This window comes from Spermophilus citellus, assembly GCF_964194105.1.
Source record: "Spermophilus citellus genome assembly, chromosome: 11".
Classification (NCBI taxonomy): Eukaryota; Metazoa; Chordata; class Mammalia; order Rodentia; family Sciuridae; genus Spermophilus; species Spermophilus citellus.
The window spans coordinates 98040101-98056485 of record NC_138192.1 but is presented as its reverse complement, the minus strand read 5'-3'; the positions used below and the strand labels follow the sequence as shown (position 1 = coordinate 98056485).

Here is a 16385-nt window from a genome sequence, read left to right as displayed (position 1 = left end):
GTGGTATTAGAGGATAATTTAGACAGTATTGCTACCCCTTCATAATAGGGCGGCCTGGAGGTCAAGCATAGCCAGCAATCTTGGGTCCTGTTAGGATTAGTGGCATTGAGAGCGAAAAAAGCTCCTCGGACCAAATTAAGAAGACGATCTCCAGTTCCAGGGTGTATGGGCTCAGGGGTATAATCAAAGGTTTGATAGCCCATAGTTATTGTTTGACCGCTGGGGGAAGGTTTTACTGTTGGGGCTATGGGCTGCTTGGGTCCAGATGGGGCCTTTTGGTCTCCGAGCACCTGATTAGGTCCTATTAGACTTCCAGTAGGCTGTTCTATGGTCAATTTGAGCCAAAAAAGCAGGCCAGGATTGTACTGTCCGGGGGTGTAAATACGCAGCCCCCAGAGATATCCTTGAGTCCAATCTGGTTGTTGTTTTCCATTGGAAGTAAACTGAATAGTAATATTTGATTCTCCCTCTATTGTTTGCCAGAAGTGGGCATAGTCATTCCTGGGTGAATTCTTAAGACAATACCCATTACTAAAGGTTTCACATCCCCACGAGGCACAATAATAGGCCTTAGGTCCCTGGCAGCATCTATATATTTCCCCCTCCTTTATTTTTTGTAGATAAATTTTTAAATGTTGATGGGCTCGTTCCACAATTGCTTGTCCCTGGGGGTTATAAGGAATACCTGTTTTGTGTTCAATCTCCCATTGGGTGCAGAACCGTTGAACTGTTTGGCTTATATATGCGGGTCCATTGTCTGTTTTGAGACAACGTGGACTGCCCATGCAAGAGAAAGCTTTTAAGAGATGTCCAATAACATCTTTGGCCTTTTCCCCAGTGTGTAATGTAACAAAGATATAGCCAAAGTATGTATCAATAGAAACATGTACAAAAGACAGCTTACCAAAACTAGGGAAGTGGGTAACATCAGTTTGCCAGATATCATTGGGGTGTAAGCCTCTAGGGTTAACACCCAAACTGGGAAAATGAAGAAATGGAGCACATACTGGGCATAGGGAAACAATTTGTAAAGCTTGATCACGCGAGCATCCTGTGCGGAAGCGTAAAGATTGTGCATTTAGATGGAATTTAGCATGGAGTTGTGAGGCCTCATCATACTTGGTTATGGTGTATACTAGGCCCATATTATGAGTGGCGGCATCTGCTTTAGCATTACCCTCCGCCAGAGGCCCAGGGAGCTCTGAGTGTCCTCGGATATGTCCAATGAATAAAGGATCTCGTCTAGCCCAAACAAGGAGCTGAACCGTTTGTAATTGTTCCATGATAGTAGATTGCCTGCCAATATAAGGGGCTGTTTCAATAACTGAGGCTAAATTAGCAATATAGAGACTATCAGTATACACATTAAGTGGGATGGAATTGTATAGTTTAAGGGCCATAATTAGAGCCTCAACTTCTGATCTTTGGGCAGACAGTTTAGGAACAGGGTGTCGAATTACTTGAGATCCATCAAAAACAACAGCAAACCCCCCTTTTGCTCCGTCTGTATAAACAGTCTGAGCTCCCAGGATAGGTTCCCCTTTAATAATTTTAGGAAAAATAATAGGACATTTTTTAAGGTCTTCTAGAAGTTTATGTCGGGGAAAGTGATTATCAATTTGACCTTTGAAATTACAAAGGAAGAGACACCAAAGATCATGTTCTTGTTGTAATTTTAAAATCATATCCTGGGTATAAGGTTGAATGAGAATGTCAAAAGTTTTTCCAAACAGTGCATCACCCAAATATTTGGCTTTCCAGATCAGATTTATCACTAGTTCATAAAAGGGAGTTATTACCCGAGAGTTAGAAGCGGGTAAATGGACCCAATAGATGGGACCTGTTTGCCAAAAGACTCCAGTCGGGGTGAGTTTTGACGACAGAACAATGAATAACAAGGACTGGGAGTAGTCCACCTGCGTTACCTGTATCTCTTGTAAGGCTGTCTCTGTCAATCTAAGTGCCTTCAAGGCTTCTGGAGTAGGTTTTCGCAGGGAGGTGGGTGAGGGGCCTCCTCTCAAAAGGTCATACAGGGGTTTAAGTTAGTAGTTCAATATACTTAATGTTTAATCAACAATGTGAATTTATTTACCAAACTTAATCTTTATCTTAAACAGTAAGAATTATTAGGCAATAAGGATCTTTCTTTAAAGAAATAAACTTACATTTTAATAGGTGTTTATCATGTCAAAATATGGACAAAATTTTTGCTCACATTAGTATAGTTAAATTAGGAAAATAACCTGAAATACCCTTAAATTAATTATAGTCAGTTTAGTATATATAAATCTCTTTTTTAATTGTTCTAACTTTTTACATCATCTGTTTAGATACCAATATAAAAATCCCCCATTTTTTTTTTTTTTTAAACTTAGGAGAATGAATATAAAGACCTTGTTTTACCCAAAGATGATTTCTTTCTTCTTTTTAGGATCCATGTGTGCTTTTTCTTTGTTGAAGCATCTTTTTCTTTTAAAAAGAAAATATACTTTGGAACAATTTCTGAAAACCTTAGAATCTATAAACAAATTATTATACTTTGATAAGAAATATCAATGAAAATATAGTTAAAACCCTTAGATATTCTGTAGAAATAATTATAATAATTTATCATCTTATGAGTTTAAACAGTAACTTTGAGAATTAGAAACTACTTGATTGTATTTTCACTTAAAAGCAAATTTATAGTAAACACATTTATCTCAAATATCTGTAACTGGAAAGGCAGAGTATCTGATAAATGTAAATATAAAACATAAATTATGAGTTTCCTGTTGAAGAAAAACAATTAGGCAGATATATATTAACTAATCAATTAGGCATGTGCTAATTAATTTATAGATTAACAAATATAGGTTATTTAAATATCTAAAAAATATATATTTAAGAATAAGAACTTAACTTATAATTGTATTAACTTTATGTAACCACGTGGTCTTAAAATATTTGGATCCATTTTAATTTATTTTTAACTAGGAGTGCACTCTTCTATGTGACGTCACTTGATGTACTGAAATAAGATCCTTGAGTATACATTTTTATTTTTATAGTTAGCAATTAGAATAAGGATTTTTTGGTCATCACAGGAACTTTGCCGGCTTGTTCCTGTGGCAAGCAAATGCATCCTCATAACTTCCAAAATTAAAAGTAAAATATAAAGAAGCATATTTGATATCTCTCATCAATAGAACATTATTTAGTAACACAACTACAGAGAAAAGTCAGGTTATTTAACTTGGAACTAGCTTAAATTTAGGACTGTAACATAGAAAGCTGTGGAATTAAATTTTGTCTGAAAAAGAAATCTTTCGTTAGCATTTACAGGTAGGCATTTTTTTAAAAAATACAGGCTCTGAGCAGCTCCAGTAGAAATCTGAAACACAGCAGTACAGGTTAGTGGCTGGAAGGTGGGACTAGAAGTCCTGTCTGAGTGACTGTGGAAGAACCAATCGGAAGCCCCCAAAAGTGTGGAAGGTGGGACCAGGAAGCCGCTCTTCGGGCCAGGCACCCCATGGTTACCATGGTGATGCAAACAACATGGAGTCCGCTGCTCATTTTGGAGGCAAAAGTTCCCCAAGTTTTCCTAGCCGATTACATTTTGTTTGATTTTGTCTGCATTTTTCCCCGCCTGGCTAAGATCTTACTGCGGTAGCAGCTTGTTCTGTCTCTGTACCGCCCCGTACACTCTGGCTTCCGGGCCCGGGGCGGGCCCCTGTTCCCGTTTCCCGACGATATGGGGTTTCCATCAATGTCCCGTCTGGACTGGCATTTACTACCCCAGTGTCTGCCTTTACGGCAGCGGGGACAAAGTCCAGGTTTATCTCCGCCAGGATTGTTTTGAAATTCCGGGCAATCTCTTTGTAGGTGACCCCTTTTGCCACATTTAAAGCATTCCCTCAGGTTAACCCCTTGATTGTTAGATTTTTGAAAACCAGTCTTAAGGGCCGCGGCCAGAACTTGACCAGTGATATGGGGCCCATCTATATCCTTGCATGCTCTAATCATATCATCAACACTTTTGGCTCGTGAGGACTTTATGGCATTTTGGCAGTAGGTATTAGCATTTTCATAAGCCAATTGCTTAATCAAAGGCATGGCCTGTTCCAGGTTTGGGAATATTTTTCCCGCTGCCTGCATTAGGCGGGCTGTAAAGTCTGAATATGGCTCGGAAGGTCCTTGAGAGATTTTTGAAATTTTAGCCTCTGTTTTGGAGACGGGTAAGGCCTTCCAGGCATGCACGGCAGCTGCGGCAATCTGAGCGTAAACGCCTGGGTCAAAATTTATCTGTTGGTCAATGGTGGCATATTGCCCAGTCCCCGTCAACATTTCTGCATTCCTCTGTGGATGACCTGCATTCTGATTAATTTGGGCCAACTCACGGCATCTCTCATGATATTCACTTTTCCATAACAAAAAATCTCCTCCTGATAAGACAGCCCTACAGAGTTGTTGCCAATCACTAGGAGCCAACTGATTAGCTGAGAAAGACTCAAAGAGGGTTAATGTAAAGGGAGCATGAGGCCCATAATTTATAATTGCCTCCTTAAGTTGTTTGATATCTTTAAAGGCTAAAGGAAATGCACTCTGGCTGGCTGTCCATCGGCATCCAGGTTTTCAATTACTGGAAAAGTTTGGGCCGTCTTAGGCTGCCACTGAACCTCTCCCCCCCCCCACCTTCTGGGGTTGTCCTCGTCCCAATCGGGGTTATAAGGAGGGAGCACAACAGGGATCGGGGCCGTAGGTGCTTTAAATCTTGACTTCTTCATTCGACCCTCTAGTTCCTCTATCTCCCTTTCCAGTTCCTCCTCCTGCCAGCTGTTACCATGGAGCCCAGCTAGTAACTCCCTTATCTTAGAAATGTACTCAGCACTGTGAAGCCCAGCTCAAGGCCAGAGGCCTTGTTTACATATTTTTGTGAAAAACTAGTAAGGGAGTGTCCAGCGCCTGGAGTGCTAATTTTTTCAGACAGTAGCCAAATAAAACAGGGTAATATGAAAATAGGAAATTTATCCACATTGAACCTTTTTGTAGAGATTGTTTTGTAGAAAGTCCTAAAATAAGCCATGGTGAATATTCTGGAGAAGGTCAGTTAAGACTTTTTTGTGGGCCTATTAGGGAGGGGGAAGATGAGAAGGCAGGGTTGAGAGCAGCTAGGGTGGATCTAAGAATGAAGAAGGAGATGTGAAAGAATAATGGGAAAGGGGTAAGGACTCTGCCATTTGCTCTTCCTGGACCTGGTTAAGGACCTGTTCACATTCTGCAAGCTGTTCCTTAATCTTTATTTTATCTATTAACAAAGCATCTTTAACCAGTCTCCATAAAGAGAAAGTGGCGATTGGAATACTTTCCGGACCTTGATCCCTCAACAATCTTTGTAAATCACATCTGACCTGATCCCAATCATTGTTATTAAGAAATCCCCCTGTCAGAAACCAAGGACATGCCTGGGCAATAACTTCAACGAATTCTGTTACAGTTTTTGTTTTTATTCCTGTTCCTTGTGTGTTCAGCAGCTCCCTGAGTTCGTTGGCCAGACGAACTTTTGCTGCTGAGTTACCCATGGTTCCTTATTTAAGTTGCAACTTTTTCCCCCTTCTCTTATGGAAGGTCTCTTTTTCTTATGGAAGGACCCCTTCTTCTAATGGAAGGCTTCCAGTCTCTTTACTTTATGGAAGGACCCCTTCTGCTTATGGAAGGCTTCCAGTCTCTTTACTTTATGGAAGGACCCCTTCTGCTTATGGAAGGCTTCCAGTCCCCCCTCTCCGTGGAGGGAGCCCCCGTCCGCTTACCTCCTCTTTCCGGTCGGCGGAACCTCCAAACTGCCGCGTCCGGCAGAAATGGACCGAGTCCGGCGGGAGACGTCGGGGTTAAAAGATTTCACAGGACACCAAGGTTCTTCATCCAGGGAGAGTCTCTCTTTATTATCTCAGCTCATACTTATATATTTCTTTCAGACAGAATGGAAAGTTACTGGTAGGCGGAAGCAAGGACGGAGGGGGGCAGGTGGTCCTTGTCGACTCATACTAAGCCTTCAACCAGGAACCTTATCAGACCCAAGCAGGTCAGAACGTTCCCATATGACCGTTATAGGCTGAATATGAAAACAGACACCACAAATCTTTCAAGGCCTTGGGAGCTGGCCTCTTTGGCGTGCACACAAGAAACCAGGGCTGGCACCAAGCCCCGGGGGCCAGGGGGAATCTGAGCCAGCAGGGTGCAATAATTATTCAGTATCTCTTGCTCAGGACTTAAGGGCATGTATTTCCAGAGGGGCTCCCAACAAGAACCACTAAACTATTTTGTAAGGAAAGATGTATAACTAGCAAAAGCATGAGTTAGTTCCAAATTATGCCTTTATCAAAGCTTATTAGTTATTGAAAATTAAATGCCACCTTGGATATTGACTTTAGTGCCCAAGAGTTAGTCAAGAGCGCTTGACAAATTTCATGGTTGTAAATCCCTCACAAGGGATTGTTTCTCTGCAGTGCTTTTGTATGCTCAATTTGATAGTGAAACCTGAGGGCAAGAGACACCAATCAATATATTTAGCATCCTATTAGATGAAATGTATAAAACCTCCAAGGAGGCTAAAACAATCTAGAGTTGTATTAAGAGCCCAAACACACAGTTAGAATCTGAAGTAAAACACCAATCTAATTTCCATCGCCACCTCCGTATCATACATGTTATCTGATTTACTCTCATGGAGGATGGGGGTTATGGTGTGGTACTTCTTACTTTGCCTTCTGAGGTGCTTTTGGCAGGAGTGTCTGACAATAACACCAACAAGCATCAGAGTAGTCTCAAGGCTTTAAAAAAATGGAAAATTGTTCTTCCTATCAAGAGTGGAGATGTATGGCACAGGGTTTATAATTAACTTTTTGGCAACATTTTTGTCTTCATTAGTATAAGTATTAGCTATGTGTATCTAAATGGGAAAGGAGCTGTCACACTATATTATGGAACTTAAATTAATGTGACCACATGCCTTTATTGATACTGTTTACCACATGTTTACCACATGACACTTACATACTAATAAGTAGAAGAGGCTGGCAGAGTATTTCAGGTTCATTAGTCCTCTGAAATGCTTGGGACCACAGGTGTTTCAGATTTCAATTTTTTTTTTTTTGGAATATTTGCATGTACATAATGAGATATCTTAGGGATGGGAACAAAGTCCAAAGACAAAATTCACTTATGTTTCCTATATACCTTATACACATAGCCTGTAGATAATTTTATACAATATTTTTAATGTGTACCTGCATTTCAACAGTAACCCATCACATGAGATCAGGTGTGGAATTGCCAGTTGTAACATGTTAATGCTAAAACTTTTGAATTTTGGAGCATTTCCAATTTGGGGTTAGGGATGCTCAACCTGTACATTGTTTTCTTCTTATATGTGACTGTATAAATATCTGTTACTCTATTATTTTAAACTTTCTTCTTATTCCAGACCCTCTGAACTTCCTAAAGATATCAAGATGATATCATCAGACTTACCTTTTTTGACAGTTGTTTTGATCATAATTAGTTGGACAACTTGTGGAGCACTTGCCATACTTCTTTCTTATCTTTACTACGTATTTAAGGTAGGTCAAATCAGTAGTAAAGCCAGAACGACTGGGCTTTATATTAGGCAGGTGTAGAATGCCTTGTAGGCTTTGTTAATGAAAATTTTAATTACTCTTATAACACTCCTCTGTTATATAATAGATTTAAATAAAGGTTTTCTAAACATCTTGGTTATGTAAATGGTATACAGTTACTGTATAACTGAGATTACTCATCTGAGTTGAGGTTTTTGCTAAGGAAAAAAAAAGACAAAGGAAAACACACATAATCTGTTTTAGGTTGTTGCTTCTTACTCTTGCAAATGATAACTTAAAACAGAAAGGTTTTATTTGTACCTCTCTTTGAACATGGGTGAGAGAAAGCAAAAATTTAGTTGGAAATCAAGTTACTAATCATGCTGAGACAACATAAAATATTAAGAAATGTTACAGAAAAATGAGAATATAATGATAAAAATAATGGATTGATAGTTTTACTGAAGAAGCAAAAAACACTTCCAAGAAGGCTGACAACTTTGCAGGAAAATTCAGGAGGTTATACAAATGCATACCCTATACATTCATGTGTAGACACTTGACATGGATAACAATTACTTTTTTTTTTTGAACAAATACTTTTTCCTCTGCTTTTAACACTAATATATGCTCATTATAGATTATTTTCAGTTTTATGTGCATCTGAAAAAAATATTTAAACCTACTTCAATTCATAAATACAACATATTTAGTTTTTTAAGTTAGGTATTTCCGACAACTGACACAAAAGCAAAACATTCTAAGATACTTAAAGAACTAAAATATATTAAATGTACAGATTTTTCAAGTCCTTGTAAATATTTCATCACTGTATATTATTGATTTGCATTTCTTCTTTATTTGTACTTAACTTCTTATATTGAATATAATCAAATTTTTTATCCATAAGACACATAAAATGTCTATAGCAAGGTATCATTCAAACATAGGTTCACAGGAGGCAAAAGGTGTAGCAACATATCCTGGTCCCTACATACTCTGGAAGTTTGTATTGTTTTTTTTTTTTTCAAGTATTTCGTTTTTTTAATCCATGGTAGCAAGTATGTGTTGTTTTATCTTTCTTCTAAAAGAATGTTTTTAAATGTATAAATGAATTTTTAGTTGTTTAGATTTTTTAAATTTCAGATTACAGTGCTTCTCAGTTTTAATAGAAACTCCTATACATTTTTTGCAAAACAAGTAAATTAAAGTTCTTTTTTTCCCCTAGATTGTTCATCTGCAAGCCAGCCTCACAACTTTTAAAAATAGCCAGCCCGTGGTACGTTGTATTTTAAAAACTCTACATAGCTTTAATATGAAAGAACATGAGAAAATATAAGTTTATTTTTCAGAAAGGTTAGAATTTGATAGTGTGTGAAAGTATTATGAATTTTTAAGTAACTTTAATAAAACTGAACTTAAAAGATTATTAAAATACATTGAAATTATTCTAAATTTAATTTGACCTTTGTTAGTACCTATGCCATTTTTGTTATTGTTATAAAATATTATCTTTTAAGTTTTATTTTGAGCAATTACCTAGAGGCTATATTCTCAGAAGTGAAAATAGCAAATCAAAGAATAAAACTTTTATAAGTGTAATCATTTAATTAGGTACCATTTAAATAGGTAATTTCAGTTTGGTAATGGAATGGTATACATATTTAACTGGTTAGTAGTTATGATTCTAAATAAAATAAATATCTCTGATTTATTTTTGTGTACTTAATGTCTTGATGTTTTTACTTTATTGCTTTATAGAATCCCAAACACTCTAGAAGAAGTGAAAAAAAATCCAATCACCATAAAGACTCTGCAGTACACCATCTTCGTTTATCTGCCAGTGATGCTGAAGACAGTCTTCGCATGCACAGTACTGTGATTAACTTATTAACGTGGATCGTATTACTCAGCATGCCATCTTTAATTTATTGGTTAAAAAATCTTAGGTGTGTTTCATTTATGTAATTATTATTTTTTGGTTTAGACAAAGAATATGTTCAAGTAGAGACTTGCTTATATTCCTGATGGTCCATGAAAATTCCTTAAGAATAAGAAGCTATGAACCTGAAATTTATTTTCAGTACATTCATATTTTCTCCTGTTCTATAAAAATATAAACTTTTGGAATATTACCTCCTTCAAAAATCTGCAAAAAGAGAGCAATTTGTATTTTTACTTATTGGTACATTTCTAAATAAAAGGCCATCTCCTCCAAATACTAGTCAAGCCCCCTACACACACACAAAAAAAATAATATAAAGCTTTCAGAGTATGTAAGTATTGAAAATTTTTTTTAAAGTTGGTAGAACTAAAAAAGTTCAATAAATGAAATAAAAGATTACCAGATGTTAATATCTTTTTATCCCTCATTTTAGTCAAGATCCAGATTTGTGTTCACAGATTTGCAGTTGCAATTATTTGAAGAGCACATACTTATCATTCTGAAAGGCCACAGACATCTTACTGTCATATATATATATATATATATATATACAAGAGATGAGATCCTTGAATTTTAAAAAGATAAGGGACAGCTAATTTATATAAACATTTATTTTATCTGTCATAGAGAAGCTTTAATGTATTTTAAATAATTTGCCTTTTAAAAACTTTATACTACCTTTAAGATATAAACTGATTATAAAAGGGAAGTCTTTAATTTTGGGTGTTTTTATTTCTTTAGTAGTATCTGACCATAATTCTCCATATAAAACCTTGGGTTATAAGGATGATCTAGAGCAAAAAGTACATATTAAAGATTTCAGGAGATGTTTAGAGCTCTCTTTTATCCATGTTGCTATTGGAATGTTTTGAAAATTATTGAATTTGATTGATTCTGGTAATTTAAAATGATCAAGCTAAGCCAGACACAGTGGTGTATGCCTATAATCCTAGCAGCATGGGAGGCTGAGACAGGAGGATTACAAGTTCAAATCCAGCCTCAACAAAGCAAGGTGATAAGCAACTCAGTGAGAGTGAGACCCTTTCTCTAAATAAAAATGCAAAATAGGGCTGGGGATGTGGCTTATGGTTGAATGCCCCTGAGTTCAATCCCGATACCAAAAAAAAAAAAAAAAAAAAAAAAAAAAAAAGATCAAGCCAGGTGTGATGGCAAACAACTGTAGTCCCAGCAGCTTGGTATCCTAAAGCAGGAGGATTGGAAGCTCAAAGCCAGCCTCAGCAATTTAATGAGACTATGTCTCAAAGAATAAATAAATAAAAAGGGCTGGGGTTGTAACTCAGTGATAAAGAACCCCTGGGTTCAATCTCTAGTACCTAATTAATTGATTAATTTTTAAAGCAAACAGTTCTGTTTTGTTGACTTATGGGGTTTTTCTTTTCTTTTATTATAGGTATTATTTTAAACTTAATCCTGATCCATGTAAACCTTTGGCATTTATCCTTATTCCAACTATGGCAGTTCTTGGAAATACTTACACAGTTTCAATAAAATCAAGGTATGATACATTAATCTTTCTTTTTCTTACATCTTTTCCTGATGTAACACTTTATTTTAACACTTTATTTTTATTTCTGAAGCATATTATTTATTTGTAGTTAATTTAATTATTCCTAAAAGTAACAGTATTATGGGTTTTTATGTAATTATGCTATACTTATTTTAATTATAAGTTTTACTTGTTAGGATGTAATAATGTGGGTTATTTTCTTTAAAAAGTTAACCCTTAAAAGATATCTAAGACTTACTTCTAAAAAGTACAGGAAGAGTGGAAGTTCAGATTGGCCATGATTTTTGAAGTTGGCTAACAGGTACATGAAGGTTCATTATGCCATTAGACTTCTTTTGTATATGATTAAATTCTCCATAATAGTATTTGGCTTTTCATTCACTGGTTGTTTGCTCTGGGAGCCTTTTCAGTTGATTCTGGAAGATATATGCAAATATTCTGGAATCAAGCCAACCTGGGGCTCATATATTAGCTCTGCCATTCAATATCTTTATGTCCTTAGCAAGCTTTTTAACCCTTCTTATCTGCACTTTCTCTTTTCGGAGTAAAACGGTGATAGTCTTTCCTGGGAGTAGTTTTGTTTTTAAAACATTTATGTCTTAACTTACATGGTTCTTTCATTTTGGGAATTAAAGAAGGTTCCTGCTGGGTGCAGTGGCACACACCAGTGACTCAGGAGGCTGAGGCAGGAGAACTGCAAGTTCAAGGCTAGCCTCAGCAACTTTGCGAGACCCTGTCTCAAAATAAAAAATGAATAGGACAAAAGATATAGCTCACTGGTAAAGTGCCCCGGGGGCGTTTAAGCCCCAGTACAAATCAATAAGTAAAGAAAAATTCCCTCTGAGTTTGCTTGTTTTGTTTTTACCATAACTAAGATTAAAATAAACATTTCTGTAGCTATATCTTAGTGAATAGCATTATTTTTGCTAGGGTAAATTTTTAGAAGTAGTATTGCTGAGTAACAGTCCATCTAATATTTCTCTGTTGTTAAAATTTGAAACACTAAACCAAACTGGCTGTTTTCTGAATAGAAGTGTTTTCCCCTTTTCTGGTCAAAATATAGCTCATATTTCTCTTTTTAAAAAATCATGGACAGGGCTGGGATTGTGGCTCAGCAGTGGAGCACTTGCCTACAATGTGCGAGGCCCTGCGTTCAATCCTCAGCACCACATTAAAATAAATAAAGGTACTGTGCCCAACTATAACTAAAAAATAAATATTAAAAAAAATCATGGACAGGTAAATTTATTATATTAAAAATTATTTCATTTACAATCACTTAGAATACTTACCTTTCCCAAAACTATAAAAGATTGACATATTCTGTTTTGGCTCACATTGCAGTTTACATAACAATGTATATTTTTCTCTTTACAGTAAATTGTTGAAGACTGCCTCACAATTTCCACTTCCTCTGGCTGTTGGTGTGATTGCTTTTGGGTCAGCACACTTATACAGGGTTCCATGCTTTGTCTTCATACCTCTCTTACTCCATGCATTATGCAACTTTATGTAAGACTGGACTTATATGATGATAAAGATGATTTATGCCTTTAGGGCCAGTAATAAGAGTGAACATACAGATCCACCAATATGGGCAGCAAGATCCTTTGGAGAAGACAAGTCTATTTTTACAGTATTGAAAATAGGAAATTAGTTTTGTAATGCTTGAGGAAAACAGATGAAGCATGGTTTTGTTTTGTGGTGTGGCATCTAGGTATTAGTCATTTTGCAAAATTAGTGGAGAAATATGATGGCCCCTGGCTTTGAGGACTCCTGAGTGCATATCACCTAGTCTACTTCATCAGCCATACCAAGGATCTTTTTCTAGAGACTCAGTAGATGCAACATTGTTTGTAGTCTCACATCAAACATTCTGCTTGTTTCATCAAGCTTTCTTCTGTAGGTTGTTTTATATTTGCTATCTGTTTTCTATTTTCAATATGTAATCTTACATATTAAAAAAGAAGTCCTAAAAATTTAACCAAAAAAAAATGAAAGAAAGAAAAGACTGACAAAATCCACTCTGTTTGGTTTCTCAGAAGTTAGATTACCACAAAGAGTCTTTGGTTGGTTTTCGGCAGCCAGGGTGAACAGAATAGACCTTTTGTCTTCTTACATCTATAGAAATAAAGCTTTGAATTATAAGGAGACCTGCTTTTTGGTAACCAGAGCAAGACTGATGATGGAAACATGATTCAGACTCAAAACAATGAAATTCTGTTATCATATATTCTTGGTGAATATCAGGGCATCATTTAAGAAATCTGTTGTTAAATTTAAAGAACATTCTCACAGATATTGGGATTGGAGTAGTTTGTTTGGTTTATACCATTTGATTAATTCATTGCACCCATGGTTGCAAAAAGGTTTTCAGGCTATAATAGATTATTGAAATAACAACTCCAGTGGTCAGAAACAACTATAGGTTTGCATCATTTTTTGTCTACTGTGAAAAAAAAAATCAACATGATCACAAGTGTAGTATCACATTTGATGTGTGAAACTATACTGTAATGGGATAACAGTAAACAGGTATTATCATATTAATAGCATAAATATAAACAATACACCTCAATAAATTGGGATGTTATCCAATAGATTTAACAGTAGAATCTTGATTTGCCTATGTGACTTCTAGAATTACTGTTTGACAAATAAGAGTAACATTTCTATTTCATTTCAAATTTCGATTCACTCTTAATAACAAGAGTTTGAAGAAGGTGATGGAGCATAGTACAAGAAAATAGTACTCTTTGCCTTCACATAGAATAAACTCAGGCTGAAGTATACCTGGCTCATAGAGCCCTTCTTTTAGATGTGTGTGCTATAAATACTCCAAACCTCTTAAGTAATGTCCTTAAGTTTGGTGATTCCATGGTCACACATGTAAAATTGTGTCCTTGTTAGTACCCTGGGATGTCCTAGAGAATCAGTTTTATTTCATCTGCCATTGTATCTGGATTCCATTGCAACCTCTAAGCTGTTAATTCTATAGAGGGTCCCTTCCACTTTAATAACTGTGGGGCATTAACTCATTTCCCTTCTTAATTCCTCCTCAGGTCCTTGTTTTTAGCATTAGTCAGAGAAGGTCTTACTCTCACCTGAGGGTTGTAAGTTTGCATGATTCCGTTGTTGTCATTTTCAGTTTTATGCTTATTGTTCAATATTCATATTATCACTTACCAACACCATTAAAGTGGAGGCATAGTAAACTTAGAGACATACCAGACTTTTATTTGTTTGAGAGAAATAGCAAAAATAATAAACCACAAAATGCTTGAATGCTCAATACCTGAGAGGAAAGAGATTTTTATTAGATTATACACTTGTCTTTGTGGCAAACCACATATATATGTGGGAGTGTACTTACCAACAAGTTCTAAAGTCTTACTTAAGCCAACAAAATATTTCATTTTAAGGACTACAAAATTAATTAAACATTTTATAAACAGTAGTACTTTAGGTCATTAGCCATTATATTTGTATGTATACAAATATACATACATATACACATTTTTGACAGGGTCTTCATCAAGCACTTTAAATTCAGGTAGCTACCAGAGGTGAGAGGTAGGTTCCATCTGAGGATTAGCAAAATGGATTATTTCTATCATTAGGAAAACTCCTTGGCCTTTAAATTACACACTGTGGGAAACATGCTTACAATCTTTATTATCCTACAAAACAGCACAGATCTATTAGCAGAGTTACTGAAAAGGAAATTATTTATTGGCAGCTAGAGATAATCTAGTTCTGCAAATTTCTGTGTTCTGCTCCTAAGGCATTTTTATTTAGAAAATTATCAAGTTTTGAGCAAACATTTTTGCATATAAAATAATTCCTAGACATTGTTGTTGATACTAGATTGGATATAGATTGGACAGGGAAAAACATTGGATACTTTCAGTGTTTCTAAAGCCTTCCCTGGAGTTGCTGCTGTTATAATCTAGAACTGATAATATGATAGAAATCATTAACATGGTGTTTGGTAGTGGGGGTAGGTCCCTGGGATCCAGCCCAGGCCCTCTCACGTGCTAAGAACACACTCTACCACTGAAGTATACCATCAGCACCTGTTAAACTTTTTTACTTCTGGATCATTTTCATGCCAGAGTTAAATTAGGTTCTTATTTTCTTCATTTTTGCCAGAATGAAAATATTTAAAGCAGTGGTTTTTAAAAAGCCACTATGCCTTTTTTTTTTAAATAGTTTCCTTTTTAACAGAAGCTGTTTATTTTTATTTTTTTTAAAATTTTTATTGTTGGTTGTTCAAAATATTACATAGTTCTTGATATATCATATTTGCCACTATGCCTTTTTTAACATTGATTTTGAATCCCTTTCATGTACATTAATAATACATTGATTAATCTTTTAATATTTTGGTCAGATAAACTCAGATGTGTATGATGGAATTCCTTTTCTTGGATGAACTAACTATACTAATATCCACATGATAATTTAGTAAAGAAAAATAAGGAACTATAGTAGGTAGGCCTACTAAATGTTTGTTATTGCTTATTTCATCACTCGTTTAGACACTACTTGTTATAAAGTAAGTTGTTTTTTTCATTTTCTAGTTCCTATAGCTTCCTTGACTCTCCAGCCTTCTCATTTATAGCATAATGTGTTCATTTAACCTGACTACCTGTTAGCATTTCTTAAAGAAAGTGGTCAAGGGAAATAAAAGGAAGTAAAAGGAAATAAAACACACCTTTCAATGTAGCTTTTTAAAGCTCTGGGAAAAATAGGGAAACATAAATAAAAATCTGATTCCTGAATCTCTAGATAAATCACTTGGCCTAATTTCCATCTTACATTGGTTCTAAATTAGTGTAATGTCTTATATTATTATTTAGTTTAGTGTAAAACCTTAGAGTGCTGCATTTGAAGTTTTAGGAACTGGTTACTAAAACCATTTGAGGAAAACCCAAAAAGGTGTTGAGACTTTCTATGACGAGGCATTTGTTGGTTATTTTTCATCATCACTTTATGTTTTCTCAGTGTTATAGGATTTTTTGAATTTGTATACCATAGGAAACAAAATACCTTGTGAAGTTTATTAAAGGGGAAAAATCAATTGGGAAAGTATGCCACTTGCTCACCAGAATAAAAGGGAGCAATAAAAGTTATCTTTCTTTCAGGAAATTAAACTCTGCCAGGAAAACTTTCTTAGCAAATAAATGTAAATGCAGAAGATACTTTTACAAAATAATGTGGAAACTGAACTTTTATCCCAGTCTTTTTGAACTAAGAACATTTCAAATTCTGAAGTTTATTTATACACATTACTCATGGATTCTTTCACAATAAG

General features: G+C 35.6%; 1 protein-coding gene across 1 annotated transcript in view; it reads left to right on the top strand.

Moving 5' to 3' along the window:
- The window catches only part of PGAP1 (post-GPI attachment to proteins inositol deacylase 1), a 93553-nt gene extending 80277 nt beyond the window's left edge, over positions 1-13276 (top strand). The window contains exons 23-27 of the mRNA XM_081261522.1: positions 7463-7598; positions 8824-8874; positions 9357-9544; positions 10952-11056; positions 12446-13276. Coding sequence (XP_081117648.1) covers positions 7463-7598; positions 8824-8874; positions 9357-9544; positions 10952-11056; positions 12446-12584 — 619 coding nt within the window. The 3' untranslated portion in view covers positions 12585-13276. The remainder of the gene's footprint in view (positions 1-7462; positions 7599-8823; positions 8875-9356; positions 9545-10951; positions 11057-12445) is intronic.
- The last annotated feature ends 3109 nt before the right edge of the window (positions 13277-16385 follow it).